A 26,824-nucleotide genomic window follows, 5' to 3' on the forward strand; every position below is an offset into this window, starting at 1 on the left:
TTACCAACCCATGCTGCAAGTTCACCCACTTTATTCTGGATACTCCTGGCATTGAAGTAGACACATTTCAAACCACCTTCCTGCCTGCCAGTACACTCTTGTGACCTTGAAACCTTATTTACTACCTCACTACCCTCAGTGCCCTTTACATTGCAGCTACAATTCAGGTTCCCATCCCAAACACTCCCAAAAAGCATTAGCAAATTCACCCCCCACCCCCAACCACAGGATATTAGTACCCCTCTGGTTCAGATATAGTCCATCCCATTTTAGAGGTCCCAGCTACTCCAGAATGAGCCCCAATTAGGATCCGAGTCAACAGGAATACCAGAAATATCCTCTTTTACTTTTTTACCTTTTGTTTACCAGTATGTTTAATAAAGGATTGTTAATATTCATTGAAATGAATGTGAACTATCTTCTATCAACAATCTAGACCTGATCTTAGAATCATAGAATCCCTCCAGTGTGTAAACAGGTCATTTGGCCCAACAGGTCCACTCTGACCCTCAGAAGAGTAACCCAGCCAGACGCATCCCCCTATCCTATTACTCTACATTTACCCCTGACTAATGCACCTAACCTACACATCCCTGACCGCTATGGGTAATTTAGCATGGCCAGTTCACCTAACCTACACATCCTCGGATCTTCTAGGAGTTAAGAAAAAACAGTAACTTGTATTTCGAATAAGCACTACATATCATTTCAAATGAGCATTACACACCACCACTAATTAATGTCATGATGCATCTACTTTGCATACACCAGAGCAGGACAATGCCCTCAGCATTTGTTCTGGCCAACATCAAAAGCATGAATGGACTCCAAGGATTCAATTTTTTTAATCAAGAAAACATCCACGCCAGTAAAAAAAAAATTGGACACAACATGCCCAAACGTTTTGGTCTAGTTGCCAATGTCAAAACAACTAAGTAGCTATTTTTCCTTTTCTGTGGGAGGGCTTGGTCTTTTGCAGACCGCAAGAATATATCGCACACATTGTACCTGCTTCAACTTAACAAAATAGCAGTAGGCATTATCCTGTTCATTCCTCACAATCACCTGATGAAGGAACGTTGCTCCAAAAGCTAGTGTGCTTCCAATTAAACCTGTTGGACTATAACATGGTGTTGTGTGATTTTTAACTTTGTACACCCCAGTCCAACACCGGCATCTCCAAATCTTGATGAATCATAGTCAACTTGCCTGGTTTATATTTAAATAAATCTTAGCAGTTGACTATCCTTCATTATATAACTGGTCATGTGTCATGATAATGACTCTCCCAAATTGAGTTTACGTGCCACCCAATCAGCACTTGCTTCTCACACATTAAATTGTAGCTTCCCCTTTATGTTTGTATACTTGATAATATCCTGATGACTGCAAGTCAAAAAAGCTTCAACAAAATGTGTCTGTTTTCAGCATTTAAAATGTTCTGTACTACTAAATGAATATTAGTAACTGCAAGTTGTTTTCAGGAAATTAAATTTGTTTGTACACAACTTTAATAACTCTGCACTGTAATTGTAAAGTCTAATCCTTAAACTGCTTTGCAAAAAACTTGGAAAAATTGTTTCTTTAGGTTTTTTGATGCAAAACTTTAATTCTGATTAGCATAATAAAATAAACTTACTCTTGCAATTGGAGCTTTACTGGTGTACAGATGTAATTGTTTAAAATCCGCACATTTTTTATCTGTTTCCAGACCTTCAAAATGTTTGTTATCAGAGTACGATCATTTTCCTTTTCAACATTGAGAAGTCTCTTTGTTTCCCTAAGTACATAAACATAAAGGTATGAATATTAAATCTAGTAGGGCAACAGTTCCTAATCAGCAACTTGTAAACTCATGGATGATTGTGATCTCCCCTACCCCACTTATTCCTGAATGCATTCCTGATAATATTGCTGCCTCCTTCATAGTTTTACATTATTGTCCCTACATATTTTCTCTCTTTGAAATAGATAAATTAAAACTTTTTAAAATTAATATCATTGGGGACGAAATGTCTTAGTGTCCTAAACTGGGTTGATTATAGGGGCAGCACCATTATGTTGAAATGACAAAACCTGACAAATCAACTAAGTGTGTTTTCAAGTATCATTAGAACCAAATCTTTTGAGTACAGGTATTGTCTAATCAACCTATTCAGATATGTCATTACACACATCCGAAGCTGGTTGGACTTGAACTCAGGCCTCATGGTTCAGAGATACAGAACTACCACTGCACCACAACAGTTTTCAAATTGAGAGTATAGATATTTTCCATTCAACCTGTTCAAAATCCTGGAATTTCCTCCCTAAAGGCATTAGTGGTACATCTACAGCACATGGACTGCAGTGGTTCAAGAAGACAGCTCCCGACAAGTTCACAAGGGCAAATAGGAATGGGCCATAAATGCTGGCCAAGCCTGCAATGCTAACATGGCAACAGTGATTTTTAAAAAGCCATAGTTCTAGAACAAGTGGGACTTGAACCTAAGCCTCATGGAAAATTGAGAGACCTCTGATGTAGCTCACATGCAAGGCAATACCATTTTTTCCATGTCAAGTGGACATGCAGGGGATGGAAAATCAGGACTAGGACATTAGAAGCTGATAGTATTCAGGGCTTGTTGAAAACATGAAGGATTCAATCAGACAATATCTCCTGGACAAAAATATAAGTTAACCAAAACAAAATAAATTATTGATTTTTTCATGGAGGGTGTCATTAGACCATGCAATTAAATGAAGCAGAGTCCTTTTTTTTCCAAAGTAAAGTGAATAATTAATGTTTGAAAAATAAATTTAACAGGTAACTAGAACTAAAAGATTTGGCATATATGCAGGCATCTAAACATTCTTCTTTTATGCCTTCTAATTCAACAACATCAGCTGCCATTTCTATCAGGAAATGATCCTATGCCACATGCTGGCATCATGACTTCTGCAAGTAGTTTCAATAAGGTAGGAAACAGGACTTGCAACATGGAGTCATGGTGACCTGAGATAAGCAGGTAACAGTTATCAATTCAGCATAAACAACAACTGGGCCATGAAAATAGTCATGAATACGGTTGAAAGCATGGTACCAAGCTACAGGAAAAAGCAGAATGCCTCACAGAATTCAATTTAATATATTCAATGTAAGGTATCTGTTGTCACAATATATGAGAGCTTGATATAAATTATCTGAGTGATTTATTGATTATTATGATCATTTTCAAAAATATTGACCATGTTCATAAATGTGGTGAACATATTTGTAACTGATGAAGAATAATAAAAGCAGAAAAAGCTAACATTTAAAATAAAATCTCATTAAGAAAGTATTAGTATGAGAAGGAAAGTATACATACCCCATTTGCTTCTTTAAGTCTTCAATTCTATTGAGATTTATAGAATTTGCTTCCAAGTGTCTTTCTACATTTTTTATCTCATTATTTAGTGTGTGAAGCTATGAAAGAGCACAGTTACATAAAACACAAGCATCTCTAAATTAAAATATTATGACTTTTACACTGCTCTCTTCCCTATTTATCTCCCACACTTTAAATTTGTTGACTTAGCAGTTATAGAAACATTTCTTTCTAAACATTTCTCTTGTATTCACATAATTATTACAGCACAGTAGTAGGTCATTTAGTCCATCGCTGCTCGTTGGATGCTGCCTGAACTGCTGTGCTCTTCCAGCACCACTAATCCAGTATTTAGTCCATCATGTCTTGCTAGCTCTCTGTAAGAGCAATTTACATAGTCCCATTCTCCCACCTTTTCCATTCAGTTCTGCCCAACCTTCCTTTTCAGATAACAATCTAATTCCCTCTTGAATGCCTTGATTAAACCTATGTAAAAATAATGGGGTAGTAAGAGGGATTCAGTTTCCTTAATATGAATTGGGTAGACTTGAAAGACAGAGTGTTGGAATTCTTACAACGTATCCAGGAGAGTTTTTTAAGCCAGTATGTAGTAAGTCCTCCAAGAAGTGGGGCACTGTTGGATCTAAATTTACGAATGAAGCAAGTGGTAAAAGTGTCAGTGAGGATAGAATTTTGGTGATAATGACCAAAACTCAGTAAGATTTAAGGTAAGAACAAAGATGGACTGGAATTAAAGTTTCTGAATTGGTGGAAGGCTGATTTTAACATGATAAGATAGGATGTGGAAGTGGACTGCAAGCAGCTACTGATATTAAACTCTATATCAAAGCATTGGGAGTCATTCAAAAAACAATGAGCAAGACCGTGGGCCAACTTGCTCCTATAAAAGTGAAGGGTGAGACAGGCAAGTCCAGAGAATCCATGGATATTACACAGGATTAAATTAGGAAAAAGGAAGAAAATTTAATGCAGATACCAAGGCCTCAAAATAACAGAAGCTGTAGAGTAGTAAAGAGCGGGGATGATTTTTTTAAACTAAGAGAACAAAGAGGCACCATAAAAAAACACTATAAATAAAATAATAAAGAAAAATCCAAATGCATTTTATAAATACATTAAGGACAAAGGGCTAACCAAGGAAAGAGTAGAGTCCATTAAGAACCAAACTGGCAAACTATATGTGGAGTTGGAAGACATAGATGAGTACTTTACATCTGTATTCATTATAGGGAAAGATTATGATGGAGGGCTCTGTGGTGTTTTTGAACAAATGACAATTGAAATGGAGGAAGTATTAACAGTTTCAGCTGGCTTAAAGTTGAATAAATCCCCGGACACAGATGGTATGTGTGTGCGTTAAACCCGAATAATTATAAGCCACTAAGTCCAACATCCGCGATAGGGAAACGTTTGGAAAAATCATTTGAGGCACAGAATTAATCTCCATTTAGGGTACAAGGATTAATCAAATATAATCAGCATGGTCTTATCTGGAAAAATCATGTCTGACAGGTTTGATTGAGCTTTTTGAAGAGATTTTAAGATATATATTTGAGTGTAGTACAGTTGAAATCATAGGCTTTTGAATGCTGTCACATGGGAGACTAGTTAAGTAGATAAGAGCTCATGACTTACAACACAATTTGACATTTGGATTCAAAATTAGGTTGGTAGCAGGAGGCAGAGGGTGATGGTCAAAGATTGATTTTGTGCTGAGATGCCTATGTCCATTGTATACTGCACGGTCTGGTGCTGCGTCCCTTTTATTTGCAGTCTACATTAATGAACTAGACATAAGTGCAGGAAATTGTTCACAGATGACACAAAAATTGGTTGTTTGGTAAATAGCAAGGATGAAAATGATGGGATGGTCAGGTGACAGAACAATGCTAAACAGAATCTAATCTAGAAAAGTGTGAGGTATTGCACTTTTGGAGGACTAACAAGGCAAGGAAGGACATGATGGTTGATAGGATGTTAGAAAGTACAGAAGATCAAAGAGAACATATGCCAAACCTGTAATGAATTTTGTTTAGACCATAGGTACAGTATGTGTGCATTTCTCATTGTTAAAGTTTTTAAAGGATGTAAAGGCACTGAAGAAGGTGCAGGGAAAATATACCAGGATGACATCAAAAATGCAGGAGTATAAATATCATGAAAGGATGCATAGGCTGGATCCCTGTACTCATTACAAACAGCTATTGTGAGACTCAAAAGCAATCTCAAATTTTCAAAGATTTTGATAGAGGGAAAACAAAATGTTTCCTCTTGTAAGAAGAAGCAAAACCTAGAAGCCATAACTACTATAATTGATCAAGCTACTGAAAAAGAAATTCAGAACTAACTTCTCGCCAATCTTTGGGTAAAGTATGTGAGTTTCGCTATTATAGGGTGTGGTTAAAGCAAATACTATGGATGCATTTTAAAGGCAAACCAGACAATCATACAAGGGAGAAGGAATAGAGGGTTGCAATGAAAGATTTAGATGATGACAGATGGAAGGAGGTTCAAATGAAGAATAAATCTTAACAATGCCTGGTTGGGCTGAAAGGCCTGTTTTTGTGCTGTATATTCTATACTCTATATAGCCTCCATCTATGTAAGGGATCAGTAATGTTTTGTGAGATCAGAGCAATTCGAGCTATCATACAGTTTAATATTGCAGAAAAATAGGTATTGTTTTTACAGATGTTGCCTGGGGTGTACACAGATTGATTGCTTCATTGTGATTCAAATTTCAAAGAATAAAACATCAATCAACAGAGGACATCCTCTCAAAAACCTGTGGGCATCAAACTACAGATCCTATACATTAAGGATAGTAATTCTCAAATTTGCTGCTGAGCCTCAATTCTTTTTCTTTTCACTGATTGCTCCCCATACCCCAGCATGTGTTGCACACCACGGCCCACACACATACCCCAATTCCCACATACCCCTATCCCCATCCCAGGTTTAGTATTTCTGCGTAATTGAGCAGAGTTTGGACCGTGCGCTCATCGCTGCTCATGTGCATTTGTGAACAATAATTAACTACTTAACTAACAGAATGCACTAAAAAGTGCTGATATTTCTATCTTATCTGATAAGCATGTCCTCCTGTGGTGGTGCACCCACACAGGAATCAGCACCTCTGAGAAAACATTATTTGCAAAGGACACAGTCTGTTGTAATGGTCCTGGAAAAAAGTTTGATATAATTTTGTCACAAATGAGAATACAAAATTATTTCATGCAGTGCTGAAAGCACTAATATGACTTAATCTTGCATGAGATCAGATTTGCAGATATTTAATGTCATGCAGCAGGAAATCTGAGGCACCCCAACCAATGCTCTGGCATACATGATAGCTCACTTTGTTATGGACTAGGCCAGATCACTCAAAACATTCTTAAGCAGCCAACTTTGCTATTTGTTTGGGTAAGTGTGCAGTGAAAATTACCCAGAGTAAGTTAACTAGATTGACTACCAGGTTTTAAAACAGACAAAACCTTATTCACAAAATTACGGAATGAAACACAAAGAACAGAATGAAGAATACTTACAGAACTCCGTCTATCCAAACTAGACTTAATTATGCTGTTCCAAAAATATACAACAGTCCCAATAAACACACCCACTTAAAACACAGAATAAAAATGAAACACAGATGTACAGGTCAAAGTTAGAAGGGCAGAAGAAGAGCCCAGCAGCCTGTTTCAACACAGCCCACTGCTGAACTGACTCAAACAAGACTTCAGCTTTTAGGACTGACTACTCCCCTTTTCATTGTACAGGTAACTTCTAAAACATAAAAGCTTTGGCTTAAAGTCAAACTGTTCACGTATAAACAAAGAGCATCTCAGTAAACCCTTTCATCTCTGTACCAAACCAGTTGATTCAGAGCCCGAACTATTTTACAACCCCTCTGAAAGAAAAATCAAGGACACAGTATCCTTGAGAAAAGGAACAGCTTTGAGAAAAAGGACCAACTTTGTGACAACTTGTCTCATTGGTCTCTGCTTTGAAGATGCCAGTTGAAGGATTTGCCATGGCTACCTTTGTCTTCATCATCAATTTTTTTGCCTTGCCAGTTCTTGTCTTCCCTGATCTTATGTTACTTTCTCCTGAAAGGTGATCCAACAATCCTTTGAATGTTTGTAAGGTACATGTGTATTTGATGTATTGCGGTAACTAGGGTAACTATCAGCAGATGTATGGCGAGTGACACAGACTAATATTTGAGGGTATGTTGATAGAGCAACCTTACAAGATTATATCAAATTTGATATAGATTAAAAGTCTGTAGCAGTGGAGATTGGAAAAAGAGGAAGTGAGAAAGTGTACTGAAATAGACAATGAGAGTTGCTAGAATTTATACTGTCATTTCAATCCAGGTTTAAAAACTCCTACATTTCTTCAGTTCATCTCCAGCTCCACGTTTTTCAAGGCAGCGGCATTTTTCTTGTCATTACGAGAGAATAGCACCTCCTCTGGGCCCTTACTGCACCTAGCTGTACATCAAAAAAGCCTCTTTAAAATAGGATACATCTTTGTCCATCTGACACCACCTCAAAATGTTTTCACTTCTGCAAAACTCTAATCTCCACCAAAGTTCATCTGTGCATTGTCCCTTCAATGGATAAAATAAAATCATGTCTTAAACGAATAAATCAAACTCCCTCATGGAAAATGGAGGCAGGAAACACATTAGTAATATAGCAATGAGGCATTCTTGTTGAAAAAACGACAACCTCATATGTCCAATGATCTTCTACATTTTGCTCCTGCTCTCATTTCCATCTACTCCACCAACACAGCTATTATATCTCTGTTATTATTGACGCCATTGATTATAGGTTGGCAGTTTTACAAAATTATGCAACCAACGTCACTCATCCTGTATATTAACATAAGATCATTTCAATTGATTGGGTCTTTCGATGCCTTGATCCTTCAATCAATTCTACAATTGATGTACATCATACTTGAATTAATTTTGCATTCACTAAAATGCTTGTAGACTTAGAGTGATTTTCAGTAAATCAATTATTTGCAAGTGTATCTAAACTGGTTGTTTGTGTCTATATTGGAAAATAATCAGCTTTCAAGAACACTGTCAAGCCAACTTGAGTTGCAATGATAGTTTCAGTGTAAGAAGAATGTATCAATATGAATGACACAGCCCCTTAGATCCACAATAGTAATTTTTTGAAAATTTGTTCCATTATAATATATTAGATTACAGTCCTTCCTATGATACTCTGCAAAAGATATTAAATAGCTCTTATTAGTCGCATAATATTATCACTCACCTTTTCTGCAAGGAGCTGGCTAACATTTTGCTTTTGCCTTTGTTGATAATTGTCAAAAAGTTGCATAAGCTTCACTGCTAAAACATGCTCTTTGCTAAACAAAGGATGGTGAACAAAATGCAAATTTCCAATATTTATATCCAGTTGGTAGATTTGAGAAAATTCCACAAAATGACTGTCAATATCTTTTGCTAGTTCACTCACGATAGCCTACAAAAACACAAAAGAATAATGTGCAGTTCTTATATTAGTGGATAATTCTATAAGGCAGAAAGTGGTGATAGTGTAAGTATTCAGAAGTTAGGTTAAAATGGTGATAGCGTAGGTATTCAGAAGTTCCATGAGATCTTAACTTATCTCAATTAGTAGTACTAATGTCAAAATTCGATATTTGCATGGTTCATCTCGTGGATTGATTTTAAATATCGGGCAGTGGAAGTTAGTCACTTTGGGACTGGAGAATTCTTAAATAAAGCAAATAGAGAGGTGGCATGAATACTTGAACAATGTGAAAATTGAGACTGACAACTCAATGTTGTTCTATTCCCACACAAGCCATCAACAGTCTCTGTTAATTTCTCTGGCATATAACTTCAAAGTAGACACACAAACTTCTGTTGCTTAAGAATGAACAATTATTTTATTAAGCACAGAATACTAGAATGCCTTAAAAATTCTTGTAGTGGGTATTCCACACCAACTCCTTTGATTCTTCAGACATGTTTAAGTCATTAAGAGAAATGAGCAAAATAACGAATATGCACAACTCAAGGCAAAAATCCTCCACCCTTTTACTCTGTACTAAACATCACAACAGGAGGAGTAAAAATCATTACTTACTAAAGTAGGATAGGCACATTATTCCCAAAAGCAACTAACCCTAACTTTTAGAACAAAGCAAACGTCAGAGACATTTGGGGGGCTACTGTCATGCTCAGTCAAGTGGAGCAGAGAATGTCCTCACAGCACTCTTATGCATTACAGGGAGGAAGCATACCAAAGCTCCCTTTAACTTCCCATCACTTGTAGCCTGTGCAATGTTCCAATCCTTTAAGGTTCCTGAGTCACCACATATGCATTTATCTTAAAGGGAATGGCCTGTTTATTCCCTGTACAGCTTAATGGGAACATTACCTGTGACAGAAGGAAGAATTTGCCCAGTCCTGAAAATCATTGCACCCAGAATTGTGTATCTTAAGCTAGCTGACCAGTCAAACCAAGATACAAAGGAGTACAGCATGCCTTTTCCTTTACTCTGGAGCCAGCAATCTCTGAAGAGGATGGTCTCTCCATTACAGTGACTGTGCTAATAGTGAAAAATGTACCATGACTACATTTAATATGTTGGGCTCAAAGGAAAACTTATCTGAACTTCCACAATTAGCTTGCCCCATGCTCATCTGCAGATTGGGGGCGCGGGGGTGGGGGGAGGTGGGGGGGGAGGCGAACACACACAAAGTAATCATGGGTAGGGATCTAAACCATGCCTTTATTTCTTCAGTCAAATAAATTCTCAGCAGAAGAGGATCCAGAGCTATTCAATGGTACTGTATCATGAATTGGTCTGCTGAACTTTGTTACTACACATGTTCCACAGAAGTCTCTTAAGATATACATTAACATTGATTACATATTCCTGAAACAATCCCAAATTTCCAAATAAACACTGACTAGAATCAGCTACAAGTTTACAACTAAAATCCTGTGGCCAAAAACTGTATGAACACATAACTAGCAGTGATCACATTATAAGCAGTCTGATGTGAAAATAAGTTCCACCTTAAAGCACCAGCCAACCAGGATTCATACTTTCTTTATAAATGTAGAGGGATATAAGTTCCCCATATATTGATTGTGTACATGAACATATGATAACTTCACAAAATCAATATGTAAATATTTAATCATATGGTGGTTTCAGACATTTCAGAAGCATATAAATTTAATATGTCTATAATAACTTCATAGCAAATATTTAGCTGCACACTTCAAAGCATACTAGCTCCATAAATGCATTCCTTGAAAATAGAGTAAACATATTTTTAATATTATACTATCTACTATTCTTTGACAGTCTGGAAAATGAGATCAGTAATACTAGAGTAGGAAATGATCACATACCTTCTTATACACAGTCTTAAGTCTTGTTTTAGGATCCTCTACATCATCTGCTGATGACTGTCTACACTTCCAGGATAATTTAATTGGATCTGGTAATGCAATAATATTTCCATCTTCCCCAAACCAGTATTTTCTCTTTCACAACATTGCAGATGTAAGACAAAATATTTTAGTATTATGCTGTACAATCTATAATGATGAGGCGTAATTTTCTCTAGCAGAGCTGAATAAAATCTCTGTTAAGTTACACACCGTATTTTAAACATTCATTTCAGTTATTGATTTTAAAATGAAGAAGAAATAACCTCCAAAAGTACTTTGAACAATGTGTTCGAGCCTAATGGCCAGCTTGCAGAATGAAAATTTCAAAGGGGTTAAATAAATGTACGGTGAAATTTATGAGATTTAGTTGTCAAAAAAAAACTGCACAAAATTTAACAACGGGATAATAAGTTGTACAAGGAGAAAATGTAAACAAATGGAAGACTTTAGTGAGATATATTTTTCAGATGCTAACATATCATGACCCACTTGCACTCATAATAAGAAGCAATGGAAATAGGAGCAGGTGTAGGCCATTTGAAATTTGAGCCAGCTCCACCATTCAATCTGATCATAGCTGATCATCTAACTCACTGCCCTATTCCTGCTTTCTCCCCATTTGACATCCTTCTGTGGCAATGAGTTCCACAGATTCACCATACTCTAGCTGAAGAAACTGCTCCTTCCTCTCAGTTCTAGACAATCATCCCTTCACTCAGATATTGTGCCCTTGGGTCCTACTCTCTCCTACTAGTGGGAACATCTTCTCCATGTCAATTTTATCTAGGCTTCTCTGTATTTTGAAAGTTGCAATGAGATCCCCCATCATCCTTTGAAACTCCATCACGTACAGACCCAGAATCCTCAACCGCTCTTCATATGACAAGTTCTTCATCCCCAGGATCACTCTTGTAAACTTTCTCCAGATCCCCGCCAAGGCCAACACATCCTTCCTTCTATATGGTGGCCAAAACTGTTCACAATATTCCAAATGCGGTAACGACCAGAGCCTTAACAGCCTCAGCAGTATATCACTGCTCTTATACTCTAGCCAACTTTAAATCAATGCTAACATTGCATTTGCCTTCCTAGCTGCCAAGTGAACCTGCATGTTAGCCTTAAGAGAATCCTGAACTAGGACTCCTACGTCCCTTTGTGCTTTAGATTTCCGAAGTATTGCCCCAGTTAGAAAATAGACTATGTCTCTATTCTTCCCACCAAAGTGCATAGTCTCACACTTTCCTATATTGAACCCCATCTGTCACTTCTTTGCCCACTCTCCTAGCCTGTACCCCCATTATAGGAGGAGAGGGTATCTTGCTGCAATTGTACAGTGAGAGATCTTAGTGAGACCACACCTGGAGTATAATGTGCAGTTTGGTCTCCTTATCCTATGAAAGATGTTCTGGCAGTGATGGGAGTGTAATGAAAGTCTACCAGACTGGTTGCTGGAGAAGCAGTACTGACATATGAAGAGGAATTGGATTGTATAGACAGTATTCACTGGAGTTTAGAAAAAATGAGGGAGGGTCTCCATGTTAGAATTTAAAATGGAGGGTCTCATTAAAAACCTTTAAAATTCTAACATTACTTGACAGGGTAAACACAGGAAGATTGTTTCCCATGATTGGGTACTAGAATTTTATAGGTTTCTATGAGACCCTCCCTCATCTTTCTAAACTCCAGTGAATACTGTCTATCCAATCCAATTCCTCTTCATATGTCAGTCTGCTTCTCCAGCAACCAGACTGGTAGACTTTCATTACACTCCCATCACTGCCAGAACATCTTTCATAGGATAAGGAGACCAAACTGCACATTATATTCCAGGTGCGGTCTCACTAAGATCTCTCACTGTACAATTACAGCAAGATACCCTCTCCACCTATAATCAAATTCCCTTGCTATGAAATGTTGCAACATGGAAACAGACAGCGAAATAAAATCAGCCTTTCTACTTTTGTATTCACAACACAGTAAAGTTAAAACTTTCAAAGACCCTCAAAGGTATCCCTAATAGGTCCTAAACAGATTTTTAAATAAGTAATTCAAAACTTTACAAATAATAAATTCTAGACACCAATTTATGCCTTTAACAAAAACTTAGCATTTATTAACAATACAATAACTTTAGTAAAGCAAAATTAAACAAAGTAATCTAACTGATCTATACTTTAAACCCAGAAATGATTTAAACCATGCTGTTCCCACATCTCCCTGTATCCCAATCCATCACTATTCAGATAATAATCTGCCTTCCTGTTTTTGTTATTAAACAACAATTGCTTCACAATAACCTGTTAAAACATGGACAGGAAGGTTGAAGGCCAGAGGTTAGATGAGTGTGTCTGCCCTTGACATCAACAGTGCATTTGACTGAATGTGGCATTATGAAGACCTAGTAAAACTCAAGACAATAGGAATCAAGGGCTAAACCGTCTGCCTGTTGGTGTCATACCTGGCAGATGGCTGTTGTTGCTGGACATCAGTCAACTCAGCTCCAGGACAACCTTTTTGGGAATTTGTCAAGGTAATATCCTAGGGCCAACCATCTTCAGCTGCTTCATCAATGACCTTCCCTCCATCATAAGATCAGAAATGAAGATGTTCACTGCATAATGTTCAGCAACATCGGTGACTCCTCAGATAGTGAAGCAGTTCATGCCCAAATGCAACAAGACCTAGCTAATAACAAGATTTAGGCAGACAAGTGGCAAGTAACATTCATGTCATATAAGTGCCAGGTAATGGCCACCTCCAACAAGAGAGAATCTAGCCATTGCTCCTTCACACTCAAATACAGTCTTATTCCTGAATCCCCCATTTTCAACATCCTGGAGGTCACCATGACCAGAAGCAGAGCCGGACTAACCACATAAATATTGTGGCTACAAGTGCAGGTCAGAGGCTATGAATCCTACAGTGAGGGACTCACCTTCTGGCTCCTCAAAGCCTGTCCATTCTCTCCAAGAAGTGTGATGGTGTATTCTCCATTTGCCTGGATAGGTACAGTTCCAAAATACTCAAGACATTTGACACCAAACAGAATACAGCAGCCGCTTGATTGGCACCATATTCACAAACATTCGTTTCTTCCACCATCAATGCTCAGTAGCAGCAAAGAGTACCATGTACCAGATACAATGCAGAAATTCACCAAGATTGTTTAGAGACCATCTTCCTAATTGAAAACCATTACCATAGACCAAGACAAGAGCAGCAGATAGTTGGGAACATCAAAACCTGCAAGTACTCCTTCAAGTCACTTAACATCCTCACTTGAAAAATATTTCTGCTGCTTCAACTACAAACTACAAACTACAGAGTCTGTGGGATCCAAAGCAAAGTGGCACATTGAATGCAAAATTAGCTGAGATGCAGAAAGCAGATGTTAATAGTAGAGGGATGTTTCAGTGACTGGAAGCCTATTTCCAGTGGAGTTCCACAGGACTTAAGACCATAAGACCATAAGACATAGGATTGGAAGTAAGGCCATTCAGCCCATCGAGTCCACTCCGCCATTCAATCATGGCTGATGGGCATTTCAACTCCACTTACCCGCATTCTCCCCGTAGCCCTTAATTCCTCAAGACAACAAGAATCTATCAATCTCTGCCTTGAAGACATTTCGTGTCCCGGCCTCCACTGCACTCTGCGGCAATGAATTCCACAGGCCCACCACTCTCTGGCTGAAGAAATGTCTCCGCATTTCTGTTCTGAATTTACCCCCTCTAATTCTAAGGCTGTGTCCACAGGTCCTAGTCTCCTCACCTAACGGAAACAATTTCCTAGCGTCCACCTTTTCCAAGCCATGTATTATCTTATACGTCTCTATTAAGTCTCCCCTTAATCTTCTAAACTCCAATGAATACAATCCCAGGATCCTCAGCCGTTCCTCATATGTTAGACCTACCATTCCAGGGATCATCCGTGTGAATCTCCGCTGGACACGTTCCAGTGCCAGTATGTCCTTCCTGAGGTGTGGGGACCAAAACTGGACACAGTACTCCAAATGGGGCCTAACCAGAGCTTTATAAAGTCTCAGTAGCACAACGGTGCTTTTATATTCCAACCCTCTTGAGATAAGTGACAACATTGCATTCGCTTTCTTAATCACAGACTCAACCTGCATGTTGACCTTTAGAGAATCCTCAACTAGCACTCCCAGATCCCTTTGTACTTTGGCTTTACGAATTTTCTCACCGTTTAGAAAGTAGTCTGTGCTTTTATTCTTTTTGCCAAAGTGCAAGACCTCGCATTTGTTCACGTTGATTTCCATCAGCCATTTCCTGGACCACTCTCCCAAACTGTCTAGATCCTTCTGCAGCCTCTCCATTTCCTCAGTACTACCTGCCTGTCCACCTAACTTTGTATCATCTGCAAACTTCGCTAGAATGCCCCCAGTCCCTTCATCCAGATCATTAATATATAATGCGAACAGCTGTGGCCCCAACACTGAACCATGCGGGACACTGCTCATCACCGGCTGCCATTCTGAAAAAGAACCTTTTATCCCAACTCTCTGCCTTCTGTCAGGCAGCCAATCCTCAATCCATACCAGTAGCTCACCTCGAACACCATGGGCCCTCACCTTGCTCAGCAGCCTCCCGTGTGGCACCTTATCAAAGGCCTTTTGGAAGTCTAGATAGACCACATCCACTGGGTTTCCCTGGTCTAACCTACTTGTCACCTCTTCAAAGAATACAAACAAGTTTGTCAGGCATGACCTCCCCTTACTAAACCCATGTTGACTTGTTCTAATCAGACTCTGCTCTTCTAAGAATTTAGAAACCTCATCCTTAATGATGGATTCTAGGATTTTACCAACAACCGAGGTTAGGCTAATTGGCCTATAATTTTCCATCTTTTATCTTGATCCTTTCTTGAACAATGGGACTTTCCCTGACTCCAGTGACTCTTGAAAGATCTCAACCAATGCCTCCGCTATTTCCTCAGCCACCTCTCTCAGAACTCTAGGATGTATCCCATCGGGGCCAGGAGATTTATCAATTTTAAGACTTTTTAGCTTTTCTAGCACTATCTCTTTTGTATTGGCAACCATACTCAACTCAGCCCCCTGACTCCCTTTAATTGTTGGGATATTACTCATGTCTTCCACTGTGAAAACTGATGCAAAGTACTTGTTAAGTTCTCCTGCTATTTCCTTATCTCCCATCACCAGGCTTCCAGCATCAGTTTGAAGTCTACTTTTGCCTGTCGTTTGTTTCTTATGTATTGAAAGAAACTTTTACTATCATTTCTAATATTACTGGCTAGCCTACTTGATCCTCTCCTTTCTTATTACTCTCTTTGTTATCCTCTGTTTGTTTTTGTAGCCTTCCCAATCTTCTGATTTCCCACTGCTCTTGGCCACTTTATAGGATCTCTCTTTTTCTTTGATAGATTTCCTGACTTCCTTTGTCAGCCATGGCTGTCTAATCTCTCCCTGGATAATCTTTCTTTTCTTGGGGATGAATCTCTGTACAGTGTCCTCAATTAAACCCACAAACTCCTGCCATTTTTGCTCTACTGTCTTCCCCGTGAGCCACTGCTTCCAGTCTATTTTTGTCAGTTCCTCTCTCGTGCCCTCATAATTACCTTTATTTAACTGTAACACCATTACATCTGATTTTGCCTTCTCTCTTTCAAACTCCAGACTGAACTCTACCATATTATGATTGCTGCTTCCTCAGGGTTCCCTTACTTTAAGATCTTTTATAAAGTCTGGTTCATTGCAAAGCACTAGGTCCAGAATAGCCTGCTCCCTTGTGGGCTCCATGACAAGCTGTTCCAAAAAGCCATCCTGTAAGCATTCCATGAATTCCCTTTCTTTGGATCCACTGGTAACATTATTTACCCAGGTAAAAACAATGACTGCAGATGCTGAAAATCAAATATTGGATTAGTGGTGCTGGAAGAGCACAGCAGTTCAGGCAGCATCCAACGAGCAGCGAAATCAACGTTTCGGGCAAAAGCCCTTCATCAGGAATAAAGGCAGTGAGCCTGAAGCATGGAGAGATAAGCTAGAGGAGGGTGGGGGTGGGGAGAGAGTAGCATAGAGTACAATAGGTGAGTGGGGGAGGAGATGAAGGTGATAGGTCAAGGAGGAGAGGGTGGAGTGAATAGGTGGAAAAGAAGATAGGCAGGTCGGACAAGTCAAGGAGACAGTAACTGAGCTGCAAGTTTGAAACTAGGATGAGGTGGGGGAAGGGGAAATGAGGAAGCTGTTGAAGTCCACATTGATGCCCTGGGGTTGAAGTGTTCCGAGGCGGAAGATGAGGCGTTCTTCCTCCAGGCGTCGGGTGGTGAGGGAGCGGCGGTGAAGGAGGCCCAGGACCTCCATGTCCTCGGCAGAGTGGGAGGGGGAGTTGAAATGTTGGGCCACGGGGCGGTTTGGTTGATTGGTGCAGGTGTCTCGGAGATGTTCCCTAAAGCGCTCTGCTAGGAGGCGCCCAGTCTCCCCAATGTAGAGGAGACCACATCGGGAGCAACGGATACAATAAATAATATTGGTGGATGTGCAGGTGAAACTTTGATGGATGTGGAAGGCTCCTTTAGGGCCTTGGATAGAGGTGAGGGAGGAGGTGTGGGCACAGGTTTTACAGTTCCTGCGGTGGCAGGGGAAAGTGCCAGAATGGGAGGGTGGGTCGTAGGGGGGTGTGGACCTGACCAGGTAGTCACGGAGGGAACAGTCTTTGCGGAAGGCGGAAAGGGGTGGGGAGGGAAATATATCCCTGGTGGTGGGGTCTTTTTGGAGGTGGCGGAAATGTCGGCGGATGATTTGGTTGATGCGAAGGTTTGTAGGGTGGAAGGTGAGCACCAGGGGTGTTCTGTCCTTGTTACGGTTGGAGGGATGGGGTCTGAGGGCGGAGGTGCGGGATGTGGACGAGATGCGTTGGAGGGCATCTTTAACCACGTGGGAAGGGAAATTGTGGTCTCTAAAGAAGGAGGCCATCTGGTGTGTCCTATGGTGGAACTTGTCCTCCTGGGAGCAGATACGGCGGAGGTGGAGAAATTGGGAATACGGGATGGCATTTTTGCAAGAGATAGGGTGGGAAGAGGTGTAATCCAGGTAGCTATGGGAGTCAGTGGGTTTGTAAAAAATGTCAGTGTCAAGTCGGTTGTCACTAATGGAGATGGAGAGGTCCAGGAAGGGGAGCGAGGTGTCAGAGATAGTCCAGGTAAATTTAAGGTCAGGGTGGAATGTGTTGGTGAACCATTGTACTCTATGCTACTCTCTCCCCACCCCCACCCTCCTCTAGCTTATCTCTCCATGCTTCAGGCTCACTGCCTTTATTCCTGATGAAGGGCTTTTGCCCGAAACGTTGATTTCGCTGCTCGTTGGATGCTGCCTGAACTGCTGTGCTCTTCCAGCACCACTAATCCAACATTATTTACCCAGTCCACCTGCATATTGAAGTCTCCCATGATCACTGTGACCTTGCCTTTCTGACATGCCTTCTCTATTTCCCGGTACATGTTGCGTCCCTGGTCCTGACCACTGTTAGGAGGTCTGTACACAACTCCAATTATGGTTTTTTTGCCTTTGTGGTTCCTCAATTCCACCCACACAGACTCCACATCATCTGACGCTATGTCATTCAGTGCCATAGATTTAATTTTGTTCTTAACTAACAAGGCAACCCCATCCCCTCTGCTGACTTCACTGTCTTTTCAATAAGTTGAAAAACCATGGAGGTTTAACTGCCAGTCCTGACCCCCCTGTAACCAAGTCTCTGTGATGCCTACCACATCATAATCATTCACTATGATCTGTGCCATTAGTTCATCTGCTTTGTTATGAATGCTACGAGCATTCAGGTAAAGTGCCTTAATGCTAACTTTCTTATCATTAGAGATATTGGAAGTCATATGATGTCCTAAGTTATCCTTGCTTTTTTCTGCATTCCCAGTCTGCCTCAATTTTAAATCCGCCTGGACACATGCTATCCTGCTGCTTATCTTTCCATTTAACGCCATACTCCCTGTCGCTTTCACTTTCCCTTACCCCAACTCAGAAGGTTAAAGTCCTACTGACCACCCTATTTATCCTCTTCGCTAGAACATTGGTACCTGATCGGTTCAGGTGGAGACAGTCCCAACGGTACAGATCCCCCCTGTTCCAGAACTGATGCCAGTACCCCATGAAGTGGAATCCCTCTTTCCCACACCAATCCCTTAGACACATGTTTACTTGCCTAATTTTCTTGTCCCTATGCTAATTAGCACGTGGCTCGGGCAGTAATCCGGAGATTATGACCTTTGAGGACCTGTGCTTCAATTTCCTGCCTAGTGCTTCGTAATCCCCAAACAGGTTCTCCACCCTAGTCTTGCCTATGTTGTTAGTACCAACGTGGACCACAACAACTGGATTCTCCCCCTCCAGCTCCAATATCCTTTCAAGCCGGTCGGAGATGTCCCGCACCCTGGCACCGGGCAGGCAACACACCATGCGAGACTCCCGATCCAGCTTGCAAAGGATACTATCTGTCCCTCTAATTATGGAATCCCCTATAACCATTACTTGTCTATTAACTCCCCCCTCTTGAATGCCCTTCTGCGCCATGGTGCCTTGGTCAGTTGGCTCATCCTGTCCAGAGCCCTTTTCCTCATCTGAACAGGGAGCAAGAATCTCGTACCTGTTGGACAAGGTCAAGGGCTGAGGCTCCTCCACTCCTGAACTCAGGTTCCCCTACCTGTCTCACTTACAGTCACACTCTGATGAGCCTGATCACTAGCTGAATGTGAATTACTTAATCTCCCAGGTGTGACTGCCTCCTGAAACAAAGCGTCCAGGTAACTCTCCCCCTCCCGGATGTGCCGCAGTGTTTGAAGCTCAGATTCCAGATCATCAACTCTGATCCAGAGTTCTTCCAGCAACCAACACTTGCTGCAGATGTGGTCACTGCCATTCACAATGGGATCAGCCAGTTCCCACTTGGTACTAGGGCCCTGTTTGTTGTGTACACTAATGATTTGAAGTCAAATGTAGGGGGTTTGAATTCACAGGTGACACAAAAATTGTGAGGTGGTAATTAATGAGGAAGATTGTCACAAACCCCAGGAGGATATCAACAGACTGGTCAGGTGGCCAGAACAATGGAAATGATTTCAAACCAGAAAAACGTGAAGTAATGCACTTGGGAAGGGCTAATAAGGAATTACATGATAAATGGTAGAAACCAGGAAGTGCGAAATATCAGAAGGATCTTGGTGTACATATCTACAGATCCCAGAAGGTGGCAGGGCAGATTGGCATGGTAATTAAGTAGGTATATGAATGGCAAATTCTGACTTGCAAGCGGCTCATCTCAGCAAATCCTAAGGATGAAGCCACTGAACTACCTTCCCAACTTTTCCCTCTATTCAAAATATAATGTCTTTTTGTGTCTGTCTGTAAGTAGGGGGAGTTTTGTAATGGGGTTAGAGATTTTAGACTAATGGATTGTAATTGTTTTCCCGCAGCTAAAATCTATTTATTTGTAATAAATAGTAATCCATGTTAAGTTCTGACACCTGATCTGTGACTTCTGTCAGCCAGGTAAAAGACAAGAAAATTAGGAAATTTTGTATATTTTATAAAATGTTTAACTTTTGTGATGACTTCAAGAATTGAATGACTGAATTTGCAGTACACTACCCCAGTGAGGCATAACACCATTTAGAATTAAGTCTTCAGCTAGCAACTTAATCCCTAGGCCTGACCTTACAATTTAGTCACGCCCACCATCATGCTACACAGTTTCCCGTCAAGGCCATAGCAGTGGTGTTCATGAATAACCCCACTCCTGCAGGATTCCATGTTCTCCAACACACAAACATCTCTACCACTGATAATTAGGAAGGCAAATAGAATGTTGGCATTTAAGGCTAAAGAAATAGAGTATAAAAGCAAGGAAGTGTTGCTGCATCTTTATTTGAGGAGGGATTTAGTTGCATTGGTGGCAGTTCAAAGGAGGTTCACTGGATTGATTCCAGAGATAAGGGATTTGTCTTATGAAGAAAGATTGAGCAGTTTAGATATATATTCTCTGGAGTTTAGAAGAATGATCAGACATCTAATTAAGGTATTTAAGGTGCTAATGGGGATTGACAAAGGACATGTAGAGAGCATGTTTCCTCAAATGGGTCAACCTGGTATGAGAGGTCATAGTTTTAGGAAAAGGTGTAGGAGAATTTGTGGACAGGAAGGGAACCAGCCAGTGGTTGTGGTCCACATTGTTACGAATGACATACGGATGAAGAGGGATGAGGTCCTGAAGGCTCTATTTAGGGAGATAGGAGTCAGATTGAAAGCCAAGATCTCAAAGGTAGTAATCTCCAGCTTAATACGTGGATGAGGGAGTGGTGTAGGAGGGAAGGCTTTAGATTTCTGAATAATTAGGACCATTTCTAGGGAAGGTGGGATCTGTTCAAGAGAGACGGTCTTCACCCAAACAGTGATGGGACCTTAGCCAACTTGTGGCTGTTTTGCTAGCACTGTTGGGTAGTCTTTAAATTTAGCAGGGGAATAGGAATGTAAGGTGAGGCCCTGAATTAGCTAGCATAGGTGGCGGCTGAAGGAAAAAAAGAGAATCAAAGTAGAAATAAACAGTAAACAGCAGCTGAGTCATGTAGCACTAAGATGAGTGAAAACTAAGTAGTTACAGAAAAAGAGAGAATGTTTAAAAACAAAGGTTGTTCTGGTGGAAATGTTAAGGTTCAAAAGGAAGGTATAAAAACTAGCTTAAGGGCACTTTACCTGCTCGTGGGATTCAAAACATGGTAACTACGTTGACAACGCAATCATCATCTGAGTGGTAATTGCAGAGACATGGTTGCAGGGTAGTCAGGGTGGGAGTTAAATATTGTGAAGTATCAAACTATTCAGAGGTACAGGAAGGAAAGGTAGCTTTGATATTTAAGAATGATATCAAGACAGTAGTGAGAAATGATATTGGTTCTATGGAAAAAAAGGTTGAATCTATGTAGATGGAAATTAGAAATAGTAAGAGGAAAAGGTCACTGATTGGCACAGTCTATAGGCCACCAAATAATAACATCATGGTCAGGCAGGCAATGAACAAATAACTGATGCATGTAAAAATCATACAGCAATTATCATGGGGGATTTTAATCTACAAATTGATTGGTCAAACAAGTGAGGCAAGACCATCTTTAGGAGGAGTTCAGAGAATGTATCCACCATAGTTTCCCCAACAGTATGTAATGGAATCTACGAGGGAGCAAGCGATCTTAGATTTGGTCCTGTGTAATGAGACAGGAATAATTAATGATCTCATAGTTAGGGATCCTCTCGGAAGGAGCGATCACAGAATGGTTGAATTTAAAATACAGATGGAGGGTGAGAAGATAAAATCCAAAACCAGTATCTTCTGCTTAAAAAAATGAGACTACAATGGGATAAAGGAGGAGTTGGCTAAGGTAGACTGGAAGCAAAGACTATATGGGAGGACAATTGAGGAACAATGGATGATTTATCACAGCGCCCTGCAAAAATATATACCAGTGAAAAGGAAGGGCTGTAGGAGAAGGCATAATTAGCCATGGATAACTAAGGAAATAAAGGAGGGTATCAAAATGAAGCTCATGCATAGAAGGTAGCAAAGATGAGTGGGAAACTAAAGGATTGTGAAATCTTTAAAGGTCATCATAACGCCATGAAAAAATATATAAAGCAAGGTAAGATTATGATTATGAGAGTAATCTAACTCACAATATAAAACTGATAGCGAAAGTTTCACAATTATATAAAATGAAAATGAGTGGCTAAGGTAACCATTAATCCTTTAGGGGATGAGAAGGGGGTTTAATAAATGGGAAATCAGAAAATCACCAAGATATTGAACAACTATTTTGTGTTCATCTTCACCGTGAAAGGCACAAATAACATAGCAATAATTGATGACAAGGAGACTATGGTAGTTGAGGACATAGAAATGATCATAATCACTAAACTGGTAGCATTGGATAGGCTAATGGGACTGAAGATAAACAAGTCTCCTCACCCTAATGGAATGCACCCCAAGGTACTAAAAGAGATGTGAGGGAATAACAAATGCACTTGTGGTGATTTACCAAAATTCACTGAACTCTGGAGAGGTTCTGACAGACTGGAAAATAGCAAATGTGATGCAACTGTTTAAAAATGGAGGTAGACAAAAAGTGGGTAACTGCAGGCACAATGGGCTTAGCATTTATAGTGGGGAAAATACATGAATCTATTGTTAAGGAAGAAATAGCCAGACATCTGGATAGAAATTGTCCCACTGGGCAGACACAGCATGAGTTCATGAAAGGCAAATCTTGTTTAACTAATTTAATGGAATTCTTTGAGGATATTACGAGCGTGGTGGATGTGGTATATTCAGATTTCCAGAAGGCATTTAACAAGGTGCTGCACAAAAGGCTACTGCATAAGATAAAGGTGCCTGCCATTGTGGGTAGTGTATTAACATGAATAGAGAATTGGTTAACTCACAGAAAGCAAAGAGTGGGGATAAGTGGATGTTTTTCTGGTGATCAGTGTCTAGTCGTTTGCCTCAGGAGTCAGTGTTGGGACCACAATTGTTTAGATAGATAATTTCGAGTTGGGAGCAAAAGTGTAGAGTGTCAAAGTTCACAGGTGACACTAAAGTGAGTGGCAAAGCAAAGTGTGCATGGAGGACACAAAGACTGCAGAGGGATATAGATAGTTTCAGTGAGTGACAAGGGCGTGGCAGATGGAGTACAATGTTGGTAAATGTGAAGTCATCCATTTTGGTAGGAATAACTGCAAAATGGATAATTATTTAAATGATGAAAAATTGTAGAATGCTGCCATGCAGAGGGATCTGAGTGTCTTTGTGTATGAATCACAAGAAGTTAGTTTGCAGATGCAGCAGGTAATTAAGAAGGCAAATGAAATATTGTCCTTCATTGCTGGAGGGACGGAGTTTAAAAGCAGGGAGGTTATGCTGCAGCTGTCTAGGGGCACTTGGAGAATTGTGATAAGTTTTGGTCTCCTTACTTGAGAAAGGATGTACTGGCATTGAAGAGTGCAGACATGGTTCGCTGAGTTGATTCTGGAATTGTGGGGTTTGGTTTATGAGGATAAATTGAGTAGACTGGCACTACACTTATTGGAATTTATGAGGACGAGGATGGTATCTTATAGAAACATATAAAATTATGAAGGGAATAGATGAGATAGAAACAGGGAGGTTACTTCCACTGAGGGATGAAACTAGAACTAGGGAGCATAACCACAAAATAAGGGAGAGCCGATTCAGTTGAGGAGGAACATTTTCTGTTAAAGGGTTGTGAATCTGGAATTCCCTACCCAATGAAGCAATTGACAGTAGGTGAATGTTTTTAAGTCAAAGGTAGATAAAGTTTTGAACAATAAAGGAATTAAGGGCTATGGTGAGCAGGCAGACAAGTGCAGCTGAGTCCACAGAAAAATCAGTTACAATCTTACTGAATAGCAGAGCAACAGCGAGGATCCAGCTGCCCTACTCCTGTTCCTATTTCTTATGTTGTTATGTTCTTTTGTCTATTTTTTCCTCATCACAATTCTTTTCTCTTAAGTGTTCCAGCTTGCTGCCTTAGTCCTCCAATTTAAGATTCTGAACTTCCCTAACACAGCAATGTCTAAGATAATCCCTTTTCTATTTCATTGAACTGGCCTCACGATTGACATTGCCCTCTCCACCCAAATTATGTGGATGGACACCCCCAACTGATGAGTGAACAAACTCCTGACTGATCTGTAAGCAGTTCTCCAAATGATTTATCATGAATTGCCTAACAATATGCACTGGACAGGAGGTAAAAACAATGACTGCAGATGCTGGAAACCAGATTCTGGATTAGTGGTGCTAGAAGAGCACAGCAGTTCAGGCAGCATCCAAGGAGCTTCGAAATCGATGAAGGGCTTTTGCCCGAAACATCGATTTCGAAGCTCCTTGGATGCTGCCTAAACTGCTGTGCTCTTCCAGCACCACTAATCCAGAATATGCACTGGACATACAAGTCTTATTGTAATCCACTCCCCAGACTGTAATGGTATTGAATCCCTGATTCTGACCAGTCCAGAAGGTCGAATCACTTCCAAGCCCCTGGACTGAGTTTGAATGATGCACTTGATTGACTGTGCCATGACCCGCTGACCAAGGGCAGCCCTCCTGAATTTGACTACTCTCTTAGGTTTTGAGACTTAGCCAATTGGTTGAAGCACATCAATGTGTGCTGCTAGCACATGTTGCAGGTATGAGAGTGACATAACGTAGCACCATACAACAATATGCCCATCCCCTTCCCTGATGGGTGCTGGCAACCATGACAAGCTGCCTAGCTTTCTATGTGCATTAAGCAACAAGGTAAGACGGAAGTACTGACAGCCTTTAAGGTCTAGTTGAGGGGCAAAGCAAAAAATGCAAGATAAGTCAAAGCTGTGCCACTACTCTGAGGATCCGCATGTTGGAATGCCAACGCTGTTCCCAGCATTGACTTCAGGTTTTGAAAGTTGATGCTGTGTGTGGACTGTGGAAATCTGCTTGGAAGGAAAAAGAATCAGAAGGCAAGACAGGGAGTTGGCAAAAAGTGAATAAGCATCAAGACAGCAAGTGAGCTTCCCTGATATGCACACTGGTCGAATCCATGACACGGGTGCCTGTCCATGTGCTCAAAGTGGCCTGCCATCAGCATTGCATGAATAGTGCCAGTGAGTTCCAACTAAAGTTCACTGAAGTGAAGAACCATCTTGCAAGTGATGTGGTTTGTATGTCTCAGATGCTGACATCTATGAATAGCAGATTCTGGCAACAATTTCCATGGACTGTGCCTTGAGACATTGGTATCTATTGTCCAAGATGGATGTCTAAGGAGCAAGTGGCAAGCTGGACTCACCAGGTAACAACTCAGACTTCCATATTAGGAATTGTCGCCATCTAGTTTCTATCCAGCAAACAGGAGAATCAGAAATTGCATATTAATAAGGAAGATCAGGTAATAATGAGACATTAATGCATGCTAATACATGCAAATAGACCACTAGCCATTTGCTAGCAAGAATCCGGTTTCACCATTCAACATTTGGCTGGAAGATGTTGCTTTTGGCCATCTCTCAGATTTTACCGAACGTTCTCGTTAATGCCAACAGTGTTCGGGAGTGGGAAAATTATTTTCATTTTTTCTTTTTGATTGTAGTAAGACATAGTGTCATATGAGCCTTTGTCTGTAGCTAGACTTTCTGCTGTAACTAACAATTACCATATATTTCTGGTCAAAAGTAAAGTCAAGGTTATAGTTTTACTATTGGTTTTGTCAGGCTAATGTAAACAACGTGGTAGAACAGATGCACCTTTATGGCTAACATCAACTATAAGTTACTTTGAAGTGAAACCACTTTAATTTAATGCCTGACAGTCCTAGATTGGTTTAGCTTTGTACCTAATGTAAAGTCTATAAAGAACAAATAGTTATTTTTCTCATAGTTATTCTTCTCATATAGCTTGTAGATATTTTGATTTTTTATAAGGATTGATTAATTCTATTACGTTGCATTCTACACGCGTATCCTATTACCTCAGTTTAAAAATACTGATTATCTTTGTGCACCTGTTTTTTAACATAGGTTCTGTGCAGATTTTTATATTTGAGCAACTTGTAATCTTTTTGATTTTTGTTATTGTAGCACAGACACCAGCAGTTACTGTGAAATAACACATTAACAAATGGTCTCCTTAACTAAAATATGTTGATAAGCTTTTGAACTGTCCAGAACATTGGGATGTACATCTAAATTATATTTAGGTGGATATGTCGTTATTTGTGGAAGATAGGGATAGGGGTATGGACTTCACACAGACCACATGAACAGACCTGACAAGTCAATAGGGAAAAAATAAATGGGGTCTGGGACCAGCCTCGCAATCCACACATAGCTAAACAACAGATAACGAGGAGTGAGTGTATAAAATCAACATACCTCTTTATATTAGTGGAAATCTG

General features: G+C 40.2%; 1 protein-coding gene across 2 annotated transcripts in view; it reads right to left on the reverse strand.

Annotated features, from left to right (window-relative positions):
* The window catches only part of LOC140463557 (protein CC2D2B-like), a 129,838-nt gene that overhangs the window by 21,018 nt on the left and 81,996 nt on the right, over nucleotides 1-26,824 (reverse strand). For both annotated transcript variants that reach the window (XM_072557715.1, XM_072557714.1), the window contains exons 11-14: nucleotides 10,790-10,924; nucleotides 8,669-8,878; nucleotides 3,351-3,448; nucleotides 1,640-1,780 (exon numbers count right to left, since the gene is read on the reverse strand). In XM_072557715.1, the coding sequence (XP_072413816.1) occupies nucleotides 1,640-1,780; nucleotides 3,351-3,448; nucleotides 8,669-8,878; nucleotides 10,790-10,924 (584 nt within the window). The remainder of the gene's footprint in view (nucleotides 1-1,639; nucleotides 1,781-3,350; nucleotides 3,449-8,668; nucleotides 8,879-10,789; nucleotides 10,925-26,824) is intronic.

This window comes from Chiloscyllium punctatum, chromosome 38 (assembly GCF_047496795.1).
Source record: "Chiloscyllium punctatum isolate Juve2018m chromosome 38, sChiPun1.3, whole genome shotgun sequence".
NCBI classification, from domain to species: Eukaryota; Metazoa; Chordata; class Chondrichthyes; order Orectolobiformes; family Hemiscylliidae; genus Chiloscyllium; species Chiloscyllium punctatum.